Source organism: Mauremys mutica, chromosome 1, assembly GCF_020497125.1.
Source record: "Mauremys mutica isolate MM-2020 ecotype Southern chromosome 1, ASM2049712v1, whole genome shotgun sequence".
NCBI lineage: Eukaryota > Metazoa > Chordata > Testudines > Geoemydidae > Mauremys > Mauremys mutica.
In genome coordinates this window covers 256,358,820-256,381,286 of record NC_059072.1, presented here as the reverse complement: position 1 = coordinate 256,381,286, position 22,467 = coordinate 256,358,820, and the positions used below count along the sequence as shown (strand labels likewise).

Sequence of the window (22,467 nt, the reverse complement as noted above, 5' to 3'; positions counted from 1 at the left end):
AGGATTTTCACAACTTTGGCTTGGTGTTCTTCCCAGAGGATGAGCAGTCTAAAAATAAAATCTTTAGAAGATGATTTATCCTCACTGCAGGGATTTTCTTCTAATGGGGACCGCTCTTATGATTCTGAGCCTGCCAGTATTCCGGAGTGTTAGCAGAATTATTTTTGAAGCTGAATCATTTGTCCTAAATAATTCACAATATCCTCCTCCAGCAGCATTTCTTAACTGAAAGAATGTAATTTATTGGCTTCTAGAGAATCATCAACTGAATTCTCACTGGAATCCAGTTCTCTCTCTCTTTCTGGGAGAACTCAGAATCTTTCATTCTTTCCTAGACAAGAATGTTTCTACAGTTTGATTTACAACATTTAAGAGTAAAACTGAAAGGGTTCTGCCAGCTAGAACCCTTCATTGAAAAGTAGTGAACATCCTTCACAAGGGAAGCCACTAAATTCACCTGGATTTAGGGAATAAAGCTCACCTCTTGTGGATAACAGACTGCCACGGGACGAGCTCCATTTGTTGATTTACAACATACTGTACTCTACACTGCGAGTTGAAACCTGCATTCAATGTAACCAATGCAGGTGGTAATACATGAAACATTCTGAGCCATTCCCAGTATAGTATTATTATTATTTATATTATCATAGCGACCCCACTGTGCTAGGCACCGTACAAACCCAAACAAAAAGACAGTCTCTGCCCCAAAGAGCTTCCTAGTAAATTTTAAAATTTCAATTGGCCCCATGAAGGTCATATTTGCCTATTAACAGACAAAACAAAAATGGACATGTTTATATTGACTTGAAAACTAATACTTTGTGATTACAGCTCAGGAATTTTTGCATTAGAGCTGCAGCAGTAAGAATCCAGGGGTGAGTACTGTCTATACTTGTAGTCTCAGAAAGTTAAACTCAAAACATATTGGGTCACAGACTGGGTTTAAACCAATAGTGGCATTTGGAAATTTGATCAACTATGGCTCCAACATTACAGATATACACAACTGCAACAAGAGCTTCCTCCAAGCAGAATTGTACTATGGGCATTGCAGTTCTACAGTTCTTTTGTCTCATTCTGATCACTTTGCAAATCCCCATGAATTTAAATCTACTGCTTAAGCAAGTTGTGCTAGGCCTATGTTTATATACCACATACTATGGGTCTTATTCTGCAGTCCTTGCTCACATGAGTAGTTCAGTGAACACAATGGGACTTCTTGCATGAAGAAGCAGTACTCAACATGTATAGGAGCTGGGGATGCAGAATCAGGCTTTATTACCACCAACTTTGGAGAAAGTCAGAATAGGGTGACCAGACATCCCGATCAAATCGGGACTGTCCCGATCTTGAGGAGTTTGTCCTGCATCCCAACCAGAGTATGGTCGGGACGCCATTTGTCCCGATATTTTGTTTCCTGGTCTTCAGCAGCAATTCAGCGGAGAGTCCTTCAGTCGTGGACGGTCTTTGGCGGTATTTTGGAGGCAGGTGCTTCTGTCTTTGGCGGCAAGGTTTATTACCCCCACCGAAATACTGCCGAAGACCGTCCGTGACTGAAGGGCTCTCCGACGAATTGCCACCGAACTCCCGGACGGGTGAGTGTAAAAGAAAAAAAGAAAAAAACCCTTCCCTCCCTCCCCCCCCGCAGCGGTCCCAATATTTTCCCCTTAACATATGGTCACCCTAAGTGAATAACCACTGTGGGAAAGAGGACCATAATACACAAGGTAGATATCCTTGGTACCAATATAAGATGATGCTGTGGCAAAGCCTAATGCAGAGCAAAATTATCTGGAGTGTTGTACAAAGAAGTGTTAGGAGTGTTCCTACTCAGAGCGGCAAAGCATGGCACTATTCAATCCTGAGCAATGCCACAAACAGGAGATTTTGAGAGACAAGGGTTTGTGCCCGTCACAGAGTCTATTAAGACAAAACCAATGAGGTAGCTGTCTGAAAAAGGTCTTTTGTCTTAACGGGTGACAAAGTCACCCAACCCTCAATCTTTCTCTCTCTCTTTTTTTAAGCTCTGTAAGAGTGTGGAAATAAGAGGCTGAGGCTGTCTACACTATGGGTCCATCCACACTAGACCTCTGAACAATTCCATGCTGAATTTCCCCACTCGCCAAGCTGAAGGGGACATTCAGAAGTATGCTTTAGCTAACTTTGCCCTTTAATTATTTCTTTTCCCCTCTGGCCAATGCTGACGGTGCCAAATTGTGATTAAAATCAGTTAAGTTGCATAGGCTAGATATGGTTTCTATATTTGATTTAAATAAAGTTCACATTGATAAGAGAGTGTTTAAAAATCAATATGGCCCAAGCTAATTTTAAACCATGGTTGAAAACAGTTTGCTATAAAACAAAATGGTATATCATAGCTGATATGGCAATTGAACTGTCTCTGGTGCTCACCTGTGCTAAGGGGTATGTGAATCTCCTCAAGATATAAAGTGACTAGTTTGTCAACCCTGCCATCAAAGACAATGTAAATTGTTTGGATCACAAAGCGGAAGTTAAAGAAAGCTAGAAAGGAAGACTGCAATAGAGTTATGACAATTTAGACCAGTTGATGAACTGCTCCCATGGCTTTAGGGAAAATTTAAAGGTAAAGTACCCAGAGAGTGAGTTCCAAATAGACTGGGCAATACAACAACTGTGGTGCGTTGTGGAGAAACAAGACTGAAAAAAGAGTAGGAGGCAGAGGGAAGAAATCTTTGTTTGAAGTTATTTCTTTTTCCAGGATGCCAGGACTCCAGGATAGGGAAGCATAAAGCAAAGGAAGTCAATTACAGAGCATGTTAGACACAAACAATCTTGTTTCTCTTCTCATGACTGGAAATAATGCTACTAATAGATAAAAGTTTCTCTGCTGAATTTAGTGAATTTAGAGTTAAGTGCTATGTCAACAACAGAATAATTACATATTCAGAACTCCGGTATCTTTCTCTAATACAGATGTTTCTCTGTTGGAAAACACCACTGGGGTTTTTTCTTTGTTAATCTGTTTATACACCTCAGCATTATCCTCAGGTCTCATTTTCCATTGGCACAGATGACTTTCCCTACCATGACTCAAATCCTTTTACTACATTTATAAATACTGCTGTTCTGATTACAGCTTTCTATTGAATACTATTTCAAGCCCAGTGCACCTGATGCTGAGAGTTAAAGGACTCCAAGAATGATTTGTAATCCATCACAGTTTTGGTGCTTCTGAAAATCATCATCAGACATCATCTCACAGAATTCTGACTCACCTACTTACCTCGCTCACCTTCACCCAGATTTTGGGGGTTCTGATTCCAAGGTGTGGTGTTTTTCTATTTTTAGGCATATATGCACACCCATACCAAAGTAACTAACTAACTAAATCTTTTCTATTTTTCTGGGAGAAATAAATATAAAAAAGACACATCATCTCAAAATTCGAAGGAAAGCAGGTGAAGGATGAGTGAGAATTCTGAGAGACTATATCTTCAAGGAGTAATAATTAACCTTCCCTTCCAATTGTTTCAGCCATGGCAAAAAAAACCCCAGTTTAACTACTTAGAAACTTCCAAAAATCCAATTACAATTAAAAACTCCTACATTTCTGAACTTATTTTTTTAAAAAAAGAGTCAATTTGTATTATTTAAGGTAAAATTCATTTTCAATGACCTTTCTTAATTTATTTGGAGAAAACAAACTTGGTCATTGTAGCAATGCATCTGTATTTAAGTTTTTCTCCACATTTCTAAGCATAAAAGCATGCCATGAAAAGCTGAAAGCCAAATACAAAATTTAAGACGACTAAATTTAAGCTGTTACTTACCAGAATGTAGAAAATAATTTCCCCATTGTTCACACTGATGATAAACCTCAGACTGTGCAATTTCATTTTCATGATGTGGGAAAGCAAGATCTATGCCACCAGTATGGATATCCAGTTGGCTTCCAAACACTGTACTATAACAATATTTTACTGATCAAAACCAGACCACCACAAGAGCCTTTGTAAGGCAATGCAGTAATTAACAGAATGAAACACTTTACGTCCAAATGCTTTCTCCAGTTTATTACAGTAACAGAACAAGTATTCTAAAAAATACTAAAATCTCAGCAATGTATTTGCCAATTTTCACTTTCTGCAAAAATGAACACGTTTTCTTTATAGTCAGCATTTTCTTGTTTTTGTTTAGATTAAAGAATTACAAATGGACATATCCTTTCCCTGTTCCAGTTAGCAAATCCACATCAATCACACACGCACGCAGGCACACACACGTGCACAAAATTAAAGATCTAGGAAATCTGACCTCGAAATTGTAGAGCACTCGATGTGCCAGCCAGGTCTTCCTTTTCCCCAGGGAGAAGCCCAATAAAGTTCTTGAGGTTTAGCTGCCTTCCACAGGGCAAAATCTTTGACATGTCGCTTATCACTATCAACTGCCAATCATTTATTATTTGTTAATAGGATAAGTCGCCAAAAAGAGTAAATGCATGAACCATTCAGCATGTCAGTAAAGGGAGCTATCCAGATTTTATTCTTAGACAGACCTTTCCATTTTCCTGTATTTTTTTCCTATCCTGGAGGACAGACATGTTGGACACAAAGTGTTCAACAAAAATAATATCCTGAACAATCTACTGTGAGCCAGAAATGGACTCTGATTCATCCACAGTCCTTAAGGCAAGAAGGGATCATTAGTCTGTGTTACAAAGGGAGTTAGACTAGATGATCTAAAGAATTTCACCCAATTCCCCCTGTATTGAACTCAGTAACTTGTATTTGACTAAAGTATATCATCTTATTTATCTTTCTATAAGTGCCCAAGCTGATCTTAGCTCCCACTAACAGACCCACACCTAACATATTTCTAACTCTATTCCATCCAGAGATAACCTGGAAAATATAAAACAATCATTTCTCCTAAACACAGGTTATCCGGTGGTTACAGAATAACTTTCCTTCTAATTTTTCAGCAAGAAATCTGTATTTAAGTGCAGTAAAGTCAGAAAAAAAACAACCCTTAAATACATACAGCGAGAAAAAATGGTCAAAACTTCTTTAGCACTAAATAAATATTATCTATGAATTAAAGTTACAAAAGAACTATGACTGAGTAGGAGATGCACTGTTTGTATTGTTTTAGCCTTTCATATTAGGATTTCATACACATGCTATTTAAGCCTCAGAAAACGCATTTAACTAAAACAAAGTATTGATCCAAACCAGTCCATATTAACATACCCATTTCCTCTTGTACATCAGGGTAAACACTAGTTAACTTTCCATATCGTTCTCCCCTAGACTTGACATCAAAATAAACATTACCTGTTAGAAAACAAACATTGAGATTTATTACAAAGATAGGGGGCATGCACTTTGCCAGTGTGGTGAAAAGGTAAACACTTTTCCTGAGTAAAGCATATGTTGAGTACCATTTCCTAAAGGAATCATTCTGCTCTGGAAAGTAACTGCAATAATGAGAGCATGGGTTTCCATGTTTATGGTGTCTCAAAGACTACAGATTAAGTTTGCTTGTCGGGCACATAAGATTATTTTTTCTAACCGTAAACCCACCCTAGGATATAAAAGTCATACTGGGTTCTTTTCTGCTCACATAATATCAACTGTACTCCTCAGGACTCAAATGAAACCTCTCACAGGTGTAGTTAACACGCAGATGAGGTCCCCCAACAACCACAAGCCCTGCTTCTAAAACCCTACTATGCACTCTGTTTTGCAAAAAATGTGCTCTGCAGTGCATAGGGGGTGCACACCTTCCCATAGGGACTACCAGATTCTTATCTTGAACAAACCTCTGGTGTAATAGAGTGTGCCAGTTCCATGGTTTTCTAGCCCAGGATTTCCCCACAGGAATTATATCATTCAGTTAATGCCCATAAAGAACATTAAAAACTCAGTTACATTTAAATTACAATATAATTATACATGTTCTTAGCATTGTATACAAAGTGTATTAAAGTTATTCACAGCATTTTCCTTATAAGTTATCAATCAAAGGAAGAGATGGTATTATCTGAACTGACCCCAGAGTGGTATGGTCATAACTACAATTAAGAGAATGAATTTCTTGCACACACATTAACATCAAACTGTATTGCTAGAAGTCTTACCTTTGGAGGTTGCATAAGCATGTCCACTAGCCATTATTCGTTCTATAAAAGAAATTATCTGAGGAATATTTTCAGTCACTCTCATATATACTGTTGGGGGAAGAACCTTAAATAAAGAAGCAAAAGGAATATACTGCTGATAAGCTACTTTAATTCATGACAATACTAGCATGTTAAAGGAGCACTGCCAACTTAAAAACATCCCTGAGCACACACTGCTTCCTGCAGCCCCCAATGGCCTGGGACGGCGAACTGCAAACAGTGGGAGCCACGATCGGCCGAACCTGAGGATGTGGCAAGTAAACAAACCGGACCAGACCACCAGGGTGCTTACCAGACCACCAGGGTGGTGGGCCACGGGCCAAAGGTTGCCAATTCCTTTGCTAGGCACTGCCCAAACACAGGCAGTATGCAGTACCTATCCTGAAGAGCTTATAACTGTTCATTCATTCCTTGAGACAGGTTTCTTCCTTATCAAAAGACACATGTAAACATATAGGGATCAGATGAAATATTATAAAAATTTTAAAAGGGAATTTAAAAAATGTTCACTACATACTATTTAAAGGATGATTAATCAGAAAGAGTATTTTCAAATTAGTCAATTAAAATTATAACTTAAAAATCAGGTTCCTTTAACAATCATTTAAATGAAAAATGAAATGAAAATGAAAAATCATTGTTCCTTTAACAAATAAATGTACTTTATAATAATTTCAGTTTTAAAAGATAAATATTAAATATTTGTACCTTTAATGCAGCCATGTCTTGTTTAAAGTCTTCTTCATAAACCCGGGCAAGAGCTAATGGTGATATGTTCATCTGTAGAAGAGAGGCAGATGAGTGAATCATAAATCAAAATAATACAAAATATTATAGTCTTATTAGTCAGTTAAAGGCTAATTGGAAGAGTTATGGGGCCCCCCCCGAGGTTTAAAAAAAAAAAGTAAGGAAGGTTTATTAATCCAACGTTCAGTACAGAGGCTATATAAAAGATAGTTATAGCATAAAAGTGATTAATTTATTTATCTTTTTTAATTATAGGAATATTTTAATCCACATCTTCCTACAGAAAGTGACTAAAAATTAAGTCCACAAACCTTTTATTTTTATTCAGTAAGGGACTTCACTTCCAATGCTAAGCTTACCTCATATTCATGGTGCAAGAAAGTCATTTACAACCCTTACTGATATATGTCAGAGTTATAAAACAGAGACTTACAGACACCACACAGGATATTTTTTATCATTGAAAATTAATATGATATTTCAACTTTTCATTGCTGTTCCTCAAATATGTGAATGGAATTGGGGAAATGAACTGATAGACAGTCAAATATTTTTGAAAGCATAGTAACACTCCAACAATATCTACAAGTTTCAAATGTAGATTCTGTTGACAGCTAGGCACAGGGATCTTTACAAAAGTGAATAAATAAATGGGAAGCAGAAATAAAGAGTCAGTTTGCATTTGATATTACATTTGTCTCAAATACTCATCATATCCAGGGCTTGAAAAATTCACCAGAACAAAACCTTCCCTGGCAAGTGGAGGTGCTATGTCATCTAATTTTGCAAGATTTAAGTTTCTAGTCCTTACGTTTTGGAAAATAATCTGCTGCATGTGAACCAATGGAAGGCTGTCTTTCTGAATTGGCAGACAGGAACAACAGAAAGAAATTAACAGAACAAAATTCAATTTTATTGTTGCCATTCAGAAACAGGTGAGCAGAAATACATCAGTTTTATTCTGCAGATGCTATTCAGGAATTTTATAAGCAACTAGAGGCAGGCACTAGGGTCAAGATTTTAAAAGGTGACTTTGGATGCCTAATTTAAGACATCTTTAAAAGGCCTGATTTTCACCAGGCTAGTGTTTAGCACAAGGATCAGCAACCTTTGTCACACAGCTTGCCATGGTAAGCACCCTGGCAGGCCAGGCTGGTTTGTTTACCCGCCGCGTCCACAGATTTGGCCGATCACAGCTCCCACTGGCCACGGTTCGCCACTCCAGGCCAATGGGGCTGCGGAAAGCGCTGCAGGCTGAGGGATGTGCTGGCCGCCGCTTCCTGCCGCCCCCATTGGCCTGGAGCGGTGAACCGCGGCCAGTGGGAGCGCAATCAGCCAAACCTCCAGACGCGACAGGTAAACAAACCGGCCCAGCCTGCCAGGGGGCTTACCCTGGTGGGCCACATGCCAAAGGTTGCCGATCCCTGGCTTAGCACTTTTTGAACTATCTATTGGAGTGGCCAGGAGTTCGGGAGAAGAGGTAGAATAGAGGAGGCTCATCTCTTGCAGCCGAGAGAAGGCTTGGTGTAAAAGGAAACCTTCTTCTCCCTTTCAGGAAGTTGCTTCAGACACTAGAGCCTCCAAAATGAATCCCTGAGAGAGGTTTAGGAGCTAGCACCCCGACAAGAATCTCAGTATTAGTAAGACTTCTCACGAGGGCATTGCCCCTCAACCTCACTGGGGGTACCCTTCCTCAACTTGCTTATTGATCCTTGGCTCTCTTATAATGTATTCCGTTATCAGGACTTGAAAAACAATCGGGTTCAAAATCTAGAGGATAGAAGGAATCAACAGTAATTAACAGCATGAGAGCATAAAGAACAAATCTTTCCAGACAAAACTAATTGCTTTTTGGATTGAGAAGGAGAATGCAATTATGTCCTATATCTGGACTTTGGTAAAGCATCAAGAAATCTTATTTCCAAAATTAATTCCGCTTCCTTTGGATATGAACCCTACCCCCATGGACTAAAAACTGGCTGAAGGATTGAAAACAAATGGTAATGATTAATGCCCACTGAATAAGAGATAGTCATCCTGTAGAGTGACACTCAAGGTGTTAGATCAGTTTTATTAAATATCTTATATTCTAAAGAGCTGGAAGAATCACAGGAAATAAATGTAAAAAAGGCCTGTTAGGTCATCTAATACATCCTCCTGCTAATGCAGAAATGTCCTTACGATATATTATCCAGAAACGCATTGTTCAAATGGGGATAAAGAGCAAGCTAATTGCATCTGAAGACAACGTTCATGGGAACATTTTGAAGATACCAAAGAAAAAAAAGAAAAACACCACAAAAGGTACCTACAGAAGTTATAAAGTTGGTATCAAAGCACCACATTCTGGCGTGCTCAGGGTGCTGTTTGACCAAGAGCCTTTACTGGAGCTCTAAACCAATGAAGAAGACTAAAGAGGAAAAGGCAGACACTAAGCAATCTAGAAGTATTGTGGTTCCCACAGACCGTTAAACTGAGACTAGGGATAGGTCTATACTTACCGCGCGGGTCGACGCAGCGAGTTCGACTTCTCGGAGTTCGAACTATCGCGTCTAATCAAGACGCGATAGTTCGAACTCCCCACGTGCTCCGGTTGACTCCGGAACTCCACCACCGCGAACGGCGGTGGCGGTGTCGACCTTGGAGCCGCGGACTTCAATCCCGCGGCGTCTGGACGGGTGAGTAGCCCGAACTAAGGTACTTCGACTTCAGCTACGCTATTTGCGTAGCTGAAGTCGCGTACCTTAGTTCGACTCCCCCGCTTAGTGTAGACCAGGCCTTGGTTCTGTAAATACCATTTAAGGCACACCAAATCATAGCTGGGATTTATTTTTAAATAATTGTGTGTGATTTCTATTATTTGTGCTGTTACCACAACTCTTCTAAAAGACTTTCCCATCCAATATTATGACAAACCTACAGTCCTAACCACAGGATTTGTTACTGATAGCCATTCTAACACCTCCCCCTCTATAAATACCCATAAAATGGTGAGGAGACTTCAGTATGCCACTGTTCTACCAACTATAAAAAACACCCCTCAAAGTAGAACATATGGGACTTAGTAAAAATATAATAAAAGGATCAGACTTGTTTAGCATAGTTATAAAAGTTCTGACTGCTAAAACTACTTCATAGCGCAGACTTTAATCTTGACAAAAGAATGGAGCAAATGAACCAGAATTCTTTTAAACACATTAAGTCAACTTTTTCTGGAAAGAAAGCACCATGATGCTCTTATGAAAGAAAAATTCTCAAGACAGACACGCACACATGTTTTAAATGTAGGTCATATGTTAAAGCACTGGCCTGCAGCCATCAAGAAAAAAATATTCCTAAGGGAAAGAATAAGAATGAGCAAAAACTTATTTTATCAAAAGCATAACAAGACCAGTATGAGAAAACTCTCTACATTTACTGTGAATAATAGTTTAAAAAATGGATTTTTTTCCTTGCAATCACTAAATGTTATTTTTGTACAAACTGTCACAATATATCTCACATCAGGAAAAGAACACGCAGTTTGCAGCTGAGATCTATTGTGACAGATTCCCTCATGTTCCAGAAGGCAGGAGCCACCAGGTTTTAAAACCCAAAAAACTCAATTTAAATCTTTCAAAAAGTAATTAGCATTCACAATTTAGCTGTATATTATTAACATTTTATGATCTGATAAGGATTTTATCAAGCAGAAAAAGAGGTAGAATGACAATTCACTAAGCTCAGTTGGTAAAATTGATTTGATTAGCATCCCACTGAGAGCAGTTTACAGTCAAAGCTTTTAATTTAGCCAACAGCCATGAGACATCAGTGAAAACTTCGGGAAAGTTATTAACTACCTTTACTCTAGCAATCTAGGACCCCACCGCTGTAAAGACTTATACGTAGGGGGGAGGGATAGCTCAGTGGTTTGAGCATTGGCCTGCTAAACCCAGGGTTGTGAATTCAACCCTTGAGGGGGCCATTTGGGGATTTAGTTGGGGATCGGTCCTGCGTTGAGCAGGGGGTTGGACTAAATGACCTCCTGAGGTCTTTTCCAACCCTGACAGTCTATGATATCCTTCATGTTAAGCTTGTGAGTAGACCCATTTGAGTTCAGGGCCTCGGAAACCATTAAGAAAGGTAGCACATATACAACTAAGAGACAGATCATGTCAGTGAATCCTTGCCTAGTTCTAGGTAATGTTCTAATAATATAAAAATGTTGTGGTGTTACTCGACCAAAATACAACAGAGCCCTCTCAGTCCATTTCATTATATAACTAGATCCTTCCAGGCAGACCCTTGAGAGATGCTGAGCGCCTGCAACTTGATTTGATGGAAGCTCCATGATTATTTACAGAACAACCATCTTCAATGACCAATTCCAAGGCTAATAGCGACAGGTTAGATAATTTCTGTAAAACAGCAGCTACTATGGACAACTCTCCAAAGTTCATTGGTTAATATTTTCCACCTAGGACTGAGAGGGGTTAAGACAACTCCTCAACTCGAATGAGAGCCCCAATGACTTTCCACTTTCCCCAACAACCTTATATTGCAAAAATGGTCCTTCTGGCAGAAGACTAAGTAAGGTTGCCTTTGTAGCCAATGCTATGGCATTTGTTGTACCTACATCTCACTGATGAACAACTTTATATGCTGCCTCCTTCACAGAGCTACATATGCCAGCTCTGCCAGATTCCCAACCTCTACGAGCCCATCAGTTGAGAGCCCAGGAAACAATTAGCCAGTGATTTTTAAAAACAGTAACAAAATCAAGGTTGTTGTCCAAGACTACTCAGTACATTAAACACGATAAGCTTTTGTCAAAGTAAACATCATATATTTACCTCATTGGCTCTTTTAATTATTTTGTCATCTATGTCTGTAATCCCCATCACCATGACTACTTGGTTTCCAAAAACTTTAGTTATTATTCTTCGAATAATATCAAATCTAACATAGGAACTGAAAAAGAAAAAGAAAGGCTTTTAAATGTGTATTATTGGTAACAAATCTAAATAAAATTAATAAACAGCAAAAATCACTCATACAGAAGCTCTGAATGGCCTAACAATGAAAGTGAAATAGAGAGAGAACAATGATAGTCTTGAGAGAGAGAGAGAGAAAGAAATATATACAAAATGCTACTCCAGAATTAGTTACATTCTGTAAAGAAGTTATGCAAATCTCAGTTGAACTGGTCTACCCTCTTCTGGCACTAGTGACACATTACATCAAATTTTCTGAAGTGTTTCTTTTCTTTTCTTCATCTCTTTAAAACAATATACTGAAGTGAGATTGTGTTAACCTAAAGGCTTACCACTAAAATGAACATCACACTTACAATACTCCATACTCAGTTTCTAAAACCACTAATACCTCATTCACATTCTGAAACACTCTTTTTTTCAGGTACTACAGCACAGAATTAAAAAAAGAAAGAAATCAATACAAATATGTTCCAATTAAAGTTGTATGGGATCAGCTAAATAAGCACTGACATCAATTACACCAATGTAGCACACAAACAGTTTTATTTATACAACAACACAGGTCTTTTTGGATACCAGGCAACAGTTTTTCCAAATGTTTGAGAAGGAACCATTTTAAATTATTCACGAACTTCAGGACAAATATATTGTTTTAACAAAATCCACGCAGGGAAGGACAGCTCAGTGGTTTGAGCATTGGCCTGCTAAACCCAGCGTTGTGAGTTCAATTCTTGAGGGGGCCATTTAGGGATCTGGGCAAAAATCTGTCTGGGGATTGGTCCTGCTTTGAGCAGGGGGTTAGACTAAATGACCTTCCGAGGACCCTTCCAACCCTGATATGCTATGAAGCCATTTGTTACTGTAAGAATCTCAGGTCAGACTTCCAAAGAAATGTCTTTGGACTCAGTAAAGGGCAGCTATTTCAGAAAGGCTAAGCAGCAGCATCTCAGGAAAGGGCACAGACCTGCAAGGTGATGAGCACCTACAGCTCCCATTGACTTCAAAGGCAGCTGTGGGCATTCAGTACCTCACAGGACTGGGTCCAGAAGGAAATTCACAAATCTACATTTTCCATTCCATCCAGCATGATGAACAAACCGGAGACTGTTTACTGTGTCTGCAAAAACAAACAAAGCTCAATTAACTTTGCAGATGTATTTGCACCTTTCACTTAGCTGCCTGGATGTGATGGTGATAACACAATGCCTTCCCAAAAATTCTCCGCCCCACATCATACATCACAAATGTCATATTTGAACTACACGTGGAGAAAAGCATTGTTACTTGCTTGAATTATGCCATACTAAAACATGTCTTTGAAAAGGTAGCATATACAACTAAGAAACAGATCATGTTAATGAATCCCTGGCTAATTCTAAGTAAGATTCTAATAATATAAAAATGTTGTGGTATTAGTCCACCAAAATACGCCAGAGCCCTCTCAGTCCATTTCACTATCAATAAAAGAATCACCATCAATGTCAAAATGCTTAAAATTAAATCCACCAGCTCTGTGGTTTTCTTTGCTAGTACACATATGAACGTTGCCCTGTCCCCTGCTATACACCTTTACTCTGTTTTTAGAAGAAACATGCAGAAACCTTGGCATTTCAGGGAGCAGGATTCTTTTATTCTTCAATAGCAACATGCTGACTAGAATAAAGCAGAGAGTCAAGGGGTGGCACAGAAAAGAACCCAGCTCTTGGGATTATTATTGCTAGGAATCACTCAAATGAGAAGCTGGATCCTAACCAAGCTGAAACACTCATGTCAGCAAAAACTGATAAAATTTCAGAAGTCAGTGTTTAAAATCAAGGTTACATTTTGACCCATTAACAGCAATTATCTTAAATGGGGGCACACGCTCTGTACAAATGTGCACAGAACCCTGGTTCTGACGCCTGGGGGCCACTGCACAGCAAATAAAAGGGTCGTTTGTTTGTAGGGGGCAGGGGAAATGTAATGTCATTCTTTTCAAATCCCCCCTGCAGATGATAATCTCATTTCCATTGTTAATTCATTTCTGTATCTGTGCCATTACTTCCTTCATTAGTTGTGTCTGTCGTGGTTTAAAAAGAGGAAAAACAGAAGCTTGTTTGAAGAATTCAAGTAATAAAATGGCATCCTTACTCTTTAAAAAAATAATTTTGATTTTTAAAAAAGTTAAAATATAACTTTAGGGACCACAAACGGTTTAAACAGAGCCATAGTGACAGCAGCATTTCTCTTCATGCTGCTAGGAGTGGTGAGTCTCACTCGTACATTATCGGCCTGGATGCCTCCCCATGTTTTCTAATCAACTGCCTTCCACATGAACCTCCTTCAGCAGCAGAGGACTGACCAGGAGCTGCAGAAGCAGGGGTCTAGAGCAGAAGCAATCTACAAGCAGAGCCAACTACAGAGGGAAATTAAGAGAATCTTACCATCCTAGTCAAATTAATGCTTAAGTTATACCTAACCAAGCAAGGCAATTGGGCAATATGAAGGCATAAGAACCAGTGCAAAGTTATGCACATTGGAAACAGGTGTCAGAGTGGTAGCCGTGTTACTCTGTAGCAGCAAAAAGAACGAGGCGTATTCGTAGCATCTAAGAGACTAACAAATTAATTTGAGCATAAGCTTTTGTGGGCTAAAACCCACTTGATCAGATGCACGCAGTGGAAAATACTGTAGGAGTGTATATACATATATACACACACACACACAAAACATGAAAAAATGGGTGTTGCCATACCAACTCTTACGAGACTAATCAATTAAGGATGGCTATTATCAGAAGGAAAAAAAAAAACCTCTGTAGTGATAATCAGGATGGCCCATTTCAAACCATTGACAAGAAGGTGTGAGTAACAGTAGGGGAAAAATTAACATGGGGAATTAGTTTTTAATTTGTGTAATGACTCATCCACTCCCAGTCTTTATTCAAGCCTAATTTAACGGTGTCCAGTTTGCAAATTATTTCTAGTTCTGCAGTTTCTCCTTGGAGTCTGTTTTTGACGTTTGAAATGTTTTGACTGTTTGAAGTGGGCCATCCTGATTATCACTACAAACGTTTTTTTTTCTCCTGCTGATAATAGCTCACCTTAATCGAATAGTCTCATTAGAGTTGGTATGGCAACACCCATTTTTTCATGTTTTGTGTGTGTGTGTGTGTGTATATATATATATATATATATATATATATATATATAAAATCTTCCTACTGTATTTTCCACTGCATGCATCTGATGAAGTGGGCTTTAGCCCACGAAATCTTATGCTCAAATAAATTTGTTAGTCTCTAAGATGCCACAAGCACTCCTCACACATTGGAAAGAATCATATGAATTACTCATACATGTTAGTGAATTTTAAATTAACCCATAACAGCTCAGAAAAAGCCTTCAATGACATTGTGGCCAGTTCAATGAAAGCCTCTGCTCAATGAAAGCCTCTGTACAGCTGAAGTCAACAGAACAAACAATATATGAAAAAGCAAAAGGAATGGGGTAGAGATTGTAATGCAGCTATATAATCAATAGTGCACCCATACTTTGAATGCTGTGTTCAGTTTTAGTTACCCTATATAACAAAAAAAAAAAAAAAAAAAGAGAGAAAGAGGTAGATTTCAAAGATGGGAGATTAAGATGATTAGAGGCATGGTGAAACTTCCATATAAGTAAAGAGTGAGAGACTGGAGCTGTTTAGTTTAGAGAGGGGACAAAAAGAGGTACATGAAAAAATGAATAATAGAGAGAAGGTAAATCAGGAACTCCCACATACCCCTTCTTGCAAAGGGCAGCAGAGGGAAGAGGACAAAAAGGATAGATGAATACATTAGATAATCAGAAAAAGGAGACCAAAACAAGGTGAAATTCCCTGAGGTGTAAAGGGCCTGTTCAATTTTAGACCTGTCCAGGGAGGGAGGGGGGAGAGATGAATGGGCAGAGCAGACATGCAGAACTGCCTCCTCACCATCTCTGAATAAGTGGTGGTGGAAAAGAGAAGGGCCACAGAGGAAGTACATATACAGATCCAGAGGCTCCCAAACCCCTAACAGGGGATACATTGTGTTGGTTCCTGCTATTCTAGCCCACAGAATTTATGCATTAGTTGTGTAGTAAATCGGTAAATTAGTTGTGCATTGTTTTAACAAAGTCCATGAATATTAAACATTCTGCCCCCATTTAGTTTCCAGTACAATGCCTGACTATTTAAGGTTTATACTAGAAGAGTGACATATGTGCAGAAAAAGATAATAGGGGTAAAAAGGAACTGGGATAATAGTAAGAAAAGAAACAGAGCAATTTCAACCTTGAGATCCAATATAATTCACTATGCAAAAGTTATATAGGATATCAAGTTAAGAATGAGCTACTACAGTGTATGTTTTGGTATTCCACTGAACTAAAAGAATGTACTCACCCATGCTAAAGTACCTTAAAAGCTGTCACACAAGAGCTACATTAAAATAAAACTTTCTGGAAAATTATGGGTTTCCTCCTCCCAGGCCATTATTAGATACTGCCTTCTGCTATTTGCATTCACTACTCTCCCTACTCTCAAAACCTAGAGCATGGGTTCCCAACCTGCGGGTCCCAAACAGGTTTCAGAGGTGTGCAGTGATACTCCCATTTGTTACAATTAGATGGGAGAAGGGTTCTAAAACTTTATGTTGTAATGTGGGATTAACATGAAAGAGGTGGAGAGCCTCCCCCTCCCCGCCACCCCGATGAACAGCTGTCGCGATTTTATAAGGACAGTCCCGATTTTGGGGTCTTTTTCTTATACAGGCTCCTATTACCTCCCACCCCTGTCCCGGTTTTTCACATTTGCTGTCTGGTCACCCTAACTACCCCAGAGGAAAAAAACCACTTGAAGAAGAGCCTAGAATGAGGTACTGGTGGAGTAAAGAAGTTTATTGATATAGCAAGTTTAATAATTTTCTTGAACATTGACATTTTAAGCTATTCTTCCAAAATGAACAGTGTCAATGATTTATATTCTGATAACCCTCTTCCCCACCAATTTGTAGAACTAAAAATAGGGGTTATTTGGAAGTTAAAAAATAATCATATTGCATATTAGGTATTAATTAAAATTAATTCATGTATGGTTTCCTGATTTTCTGACCTTTATTAGCCATCCAGATTATTAAAGCCCTGTCAGAAAGTTACAGAAAGGATGGAAAACTACAGCAATAAACACACAAAAATACAGCAACACAAGTATTGGGAGTGCAAAAAGGAGAGGTTGCCAGTTCTATGTCTGGGCACTTAGTATTTCAAAACCTGCATTTCTACATGAGATACATAGAAATCAATATTATAATTCTCCTCTCACCGTTCCTGACACAGCTAAACATTGAGGGAAATGGAACACAATGGGTTCAGAGAAAGAACACAGTCAAAGTCAGTGAGGCAGCATAAGCTAAGAAGAAATATTTACAATATTAAGTGGCATTTGACATTCATACCACTAACCATGACCTGAAAGACACGTTTCCTCTGAGATGGAGTAAGATGCAATACACTCTGTGTTAAGCAGTGGTGCTGCCACAACTTTTATAATGGAGGTACGGAAGGCAGAAACCATGTATTTGGGTTGTTATTACTACTTCAAGCCAGGGGGTGCTACAGCACCCCTAGTTCCAGCACTTATGATTTTAAGTATCATAGGCATGAACCATAAGAGCTGCTGAGCACTTGCAACTTCCATTGTCTTCAGTGGGAGTTGCAGATATTCAGCACACCCAGTTTTTAGCAGAGCTAGTAGCATTCTTTCTTTAACACGGTTAAGGTATTTTTCAAAGTTATTTCTGCCGTACCAGCACATCATATTATTGTTTGTATTGATCTCTTGGAAGCTTGAAAGTGATGTGTTCACTCTCTCACAGAAAAACCCTAGACTGAATGTAACCATACAATAAACTACCCTCCACTGGTGGCGAGAGGTAACTCCACTCCAAAATTGAAACAAGCTGTCTAGAAAATTTAAGATCATTTCCACATTTCCTGTCCAAGTTATACGTATTCTTCTCCTGCTCCTGCAGTACAGATGAAAGCTAAACTTCCAAATCAGCAAGAGTTTTGTTTACCGTACAATTGCAGGACTGGCAACCCAAGGCCCTTAGAGTCTCTCTGGCTCACGCTAGCAGTTATCACATGCCTTAAATCTATTTTTTTAAAAGATGAAATGCTTCCTTTACAATTGCCCCCATCCTCCGATCCTACACACACAAACTAGTTTATTACTATAAAGCTGTTAGTGAATTTTGAAGTGTTGGCAGGTTTGTGTGCTTTGATTTTATAAAACAAAAGGCACTGAATTTTTTATGGAGAGGAAAAAATAAGTCACACAGGCTTTTTAAACAGTTTATAGGGAAAAAAAAAAAGAATTTTTGAGCCTACCAACCTTAAAAATGTCCCTTTACAAGGCTAACAGCCCCATGCTATTTTTTCTAAGTGCTGACACAGTAACCAAGCCAAATGAAAGGAAGAAATCATTCTTGCAGCCTATGTGCGTATGTAATGTGATCAAAAGAGCTGCTTATATAAATCTAACAGTCTTTAACTTGTCCGCACACAGGCGTTTAGTAAACATGTACTTCAAGCAGTTTATTCTTAAGCATTTAAAGTTAATATTTCATAAACAATTGGCACAATTATTCATTTTTTTTAATCCAAATTACATGCGTCATATCTGCTGCTCTTCTTCCAAAATGTTTAAGACAGATTGATATGGAACTGTCTAGCAAATTCAAGTTCATGTATTATGTATAATAGTCACATTCTGCAGGTATGATCCAAAATTGTATAAATGAAAATATATACAAAAAAAAAGTTTTCCCCTCTATGAGAACAAACTGCCGAACTGATCAGAACTTGAAAACCCTGGATGTATTGACTAACTAGTATATAGACTCATAGACTTTAAGGTCAGAAGGGACCATTATGATAATCTAGTCTGACCTCCTGCACAATGCAGGCCACAGAATCTCACCCATCCACTCCTGTAACAAACCCCTAACCTATGTCTGAGTTACTGAAGTCCTCAAATTGTGGTTTGAAGACCTCAAGCTGCAGAGAATCCTCCAGCAAGTGACCCATGCCCCATGCTGCAGAGGAAGGCGAAAAACCTCCAGGGCCTCTGCCAATCTGCCCTGGAGGAAAATTCCTTCCCAACCCCAAATATGGCGATCAGTTAAACCCTGAGCATGTGGGCAGGACTCACCAGCCAGCACCCAGGAAAGAATATGTCTGACTTAGTGCTAAAATAGACAACAGAACTTCTCCTTCTGTTTCTTTGTACAGTAAATGCTACCAATTGGCAGCTGTACACCCAGCTCCACTCTGGAAAAGAGCATACAATCATAGAAGTATAGAGCTGGAAGTCATCCAGTCCAACCACCTGCACTGAGAGAGGACCAAGTAAATCTAGACATGCCTGACACAGGTGCTTGTCCAATTTCTTCTTAAAAACCTCCAGTGATGGGGATTCCACAACCTCCCTTGGAAGACTATTCCAGAGCTTAATTATCCTTACAGTTACAAAGATTTTCCTAATATCTAACTTGAATCTCTCTTACTGCAGATGAAGCCCGTTACTTCTTGCCCTGCCTTCAGTGGGCAACAATAGATCACCGTCCTCTTTATAACATATTTGAAGATTTGTCTCGTCCCCCCTCAGTTTTCTTTTCTCAAGATGAAACAGGCCCAATTTTTTTAACTTTCTCTCCTAGGTCAAGTTTTCTTGATCTTTTATCATTTTTGTTGATCTCCTCTAGACTCTCTCCAGTTTGCCCACAACTTTCCTAAAGTGTGGCGCCCAGAACTGGACACAGTACTCCAGCTGAGACCTCACCAGTGCCAAGCAGAGAAGGTCAGTTACCTCCTGTGTCTTACATATGACTCTCCTGTTAATACACCACAGAATATTAGTCTTTTTCACAACTGCATCATATTGTTGATTCATGTTCAATTTCTGATCTTCTATAACCCCCAGATCCTTTTCAGCAGTACAACCACCTGGCCAGCTATTTCCCATTTTGTAGTCACACATTTGATTTTTTAATTCCTAAGGCATTGTCTATACTAGAAAATTAAATTGGCTTAATTACTGGTCACTCGGTGGTGTGGAAGATCCACACCGCTGACCAGCAGAGTTAAGATGACCTAACTCCGCACATAGACAGTGCTAGATGAATGGAAGAATTCTTTCCTTGACCTAGCTACCTCCTCTCGGGGAGATGGATTAAGCTACGCCGACAGGAAAACACCTCCCGTCAGTGTAGGGAGTGTCTACACGGAAGTGATGCTGCTGTGCCACTGTAGCATTTTAAGTATACACATACCCTTACTGTAGTACTTTGCAGTTGTCCTTGTTGAATTTCATCTTGTTGATTTCAGATCAATTCTCTAATTTCTCAATGTCATGTTGAATTCTAACCCTGTAGCATGTAATCAGCAATGTCCAGAAGTCCAACTCCCAGAGGAAGAATTTAGCAAATTAACAGGATGGGGCAGTTGCCAAGCAGCTCCTCTGAACCAAAACCAGCCATTTGTTTCACTGTTGAATAGACTTCACCAGGAAACAATTGCATGAGGCTAGCTTTCATTTTCTGTCTCTGGTAAGAGGCACCATCTTTCTTAAGTGAAGAAGAGCAGCTTGTCCTTTGGATAGCAATTACATTTCATTCATCTACCTCAGGATGTTGGTTGTCCTGGACTGCTGGACACTAGAGGTTTGTCTACACTGCAATTAAAAACCTGTGACAGGCCCATGTCAGCCAACTTGGGCTCACGGGGCTCAGGCATAGGGCTCTTTAATTGCAGTGTAGACATTTGGACTCAGACTGGTGCCCGCTTCTGGGACCCTGCGCTCCAGCCCAAACCTGAACATCTATTTCACAATTAAACAACCCCATAGCCTGAGCACTGGAGCCCGAGTCAGTGTTTAACTACAGCATAGACATACTTTCGGTTTCTTCTAGTCCTACCTCGCAGTCAGTCACCTGACATCATAAAACATTAATGCAGAGTCTTCCTCCTAGAATTTTAAAACAACTCACCAAGCATGCCCAAGGTGCGCATGATCATACACTGTTGGCCCACAGCTATACCTGTGAACAAAGTGAAGAGCTAGTGAAGAACAAATCATAAAACAGTCAAAAGCTGTTTGACATATTACCTGCTGCTATGGACAACTAAAAATGGATACATTAACCAAACTGAATATCACAGTAAGGTGATCAGCTGGGCAGGATAGATCCCTTTGCAATCAGTTTAAAAGCAGGGGAACACTGACAGGCCCTCCCCCTGATCTCACCAGCAGCATTATTTTTAGAGGGCTGCAGAGTATAACCTTTTATATTTTGTATTGGGCTGGCCACTGATTAATGCTATTTAAATCGCTACCAGGTCGCCACTCCTGCATTAGCCAGTATTAAGGGTTCTTTGCTTCTGCTCAGGCTGTTGTAGGTCTGGATCCCGGTCTCCCGGCCTGTGGGTTTGATCCACTTCCTCCCGACGCCAGAGCAACACCTCGGCGGGGAGGCCCGACTCCGCACCAGCCCGGCCTCCGCACCAGCCCCTCGGCCGGCTGCCACGGGGAGCTCTCCCCGGCTCGCGGAGCGCAGGCAGCGGGAGGCAGCGGCCAGCCCGGGAGCCAGCCGCGCTTGCAGCATGTTCGCCCCGCGCCGCGCCGCGCCACCACCACCGGGGCGGCCAGAGCTCCGCGCGGGGCTCGCCAGGCGGCCGGCTCCGGCTGAGCGGCTCCCGCTCCCCGTGGGCTGGGGCGTCTCGGCTGGAGGCGGCGCTGCGGCCGCGGCACAACCCGCGCCGGGTGTAGCTACAGCAGCCGGAGCGCCTGTGCCGGGGACAGGGAGGCAGCGGTGTAGCTACAGCCCGAGCGGCAGGAAGGGGAGGGGCCTGGGGCTCTGTCCCGGCGCCGGCCCCGCCCCGGGCGGACTCGGGGAGAGCAGCGCGGGGCACCCAGCCGGGCCGCCCGGGCCTCTGCTGCTGCAGCTGCTGCAGCGGCGCCTGGTTCGCGCTCCTCCCGCGGGGCTCGCAGGGGAACGGCCAGCGCCCGAGCAGCGGCCAGGCCCGCCCGGACAGGGGAAGGACGCGGGGGTTAGACTTGCCCTTGCGGTAAAAAACGCTGCTGCCTGCACTTTCGCCTGTAAGCTGCTCACCTACTTAAAGTAAAGCACGTGCCTAAAGGTTCGCAGGGTGAGAGCCTAACTTATATCTAACAAAGGAAGTGGATCTGCGTGTGTGCGCCCCCCACCCCCATCATAGTGGCTCATAATCTATAATCTCTTTAGACTTGCAGTACCCTTGTGAGGCAGGGATGTGCTCTTACCCCCCCCCCCCCATTGTATGGTTGGGGAAACGGAGGCACGGAGTGATTAAGTGAGTTGCTCAAGGTCACACAAGGGCTGAAAAAGAAACTTGGGTCTCCCAGCTCCCCAGGTAGCACCCCCAAAGACTAGACTATCCTTCCTCTTAGATTTGGAGAAGCTTTTATTTAATTAAGATTAATAAACCAGTTTCAAACAATTTGAATAGAATATATAAATGCTAAGTATTAGTACAATAG

General features: G+C 40.5%; 1 protein-coding gene across 6 annotated transcripts in view; it reads right to left on the bottom strand.

Moving 5' to 3' along the window:
* CARS2 (cysteinyl-tRNA synthetase 2, mitochondrial) overlaps nt 1–21,728 on the bottom strand; it is a 47,369-nt gene extending 25,641 nt beyond the window's left edge. The window contains exons 1-8 of one of the 6 annotated variants that reach the window (XM_045007844.1): nt 21,285–21,728; nt 20,939–20,989; nt 11,746–11,863; nt 6,875–6,946; nt 6,125–6,230; nt 5,235–5,318; nt 4,300–4,429; nt 3,816–3,949 (exon numbers count right to left, since the gene is read on the bottom strand). In XM_045007844.1, the coding sequence (XP_044863779.1) occupies nt 3,816–3,949; nt 4,300–4,429; nt 5,235–5,318; nt 6,125–6,230; nt 6,875–6,946; nt 11,746–11,863; nt 20,939–20,989; nt 21,285–21,553 (964 nt within the window). In that variant the 5' untranslated portion in view covers nt 21,554–21,728. Of the gene's footprint in view, nt 1–3,815; nt 3,950–4,299; nt 4,430–5,234; nt 5,319–6,124; nt 6,231–6,874; nt 6,947–11,745; nt 11,864–20,938; nt 20,990–21,231; nt 21,255–21,284 lie in introns of those variants that run through there. The other 5 variants (XM_045007861.1, XM_045007854.1, XM_045007849.1 and 2 more) reach the window with 5 other exon arrangements.
* Nucleotides 21,729–22,467: the final 739 nt, after the last annotated feature.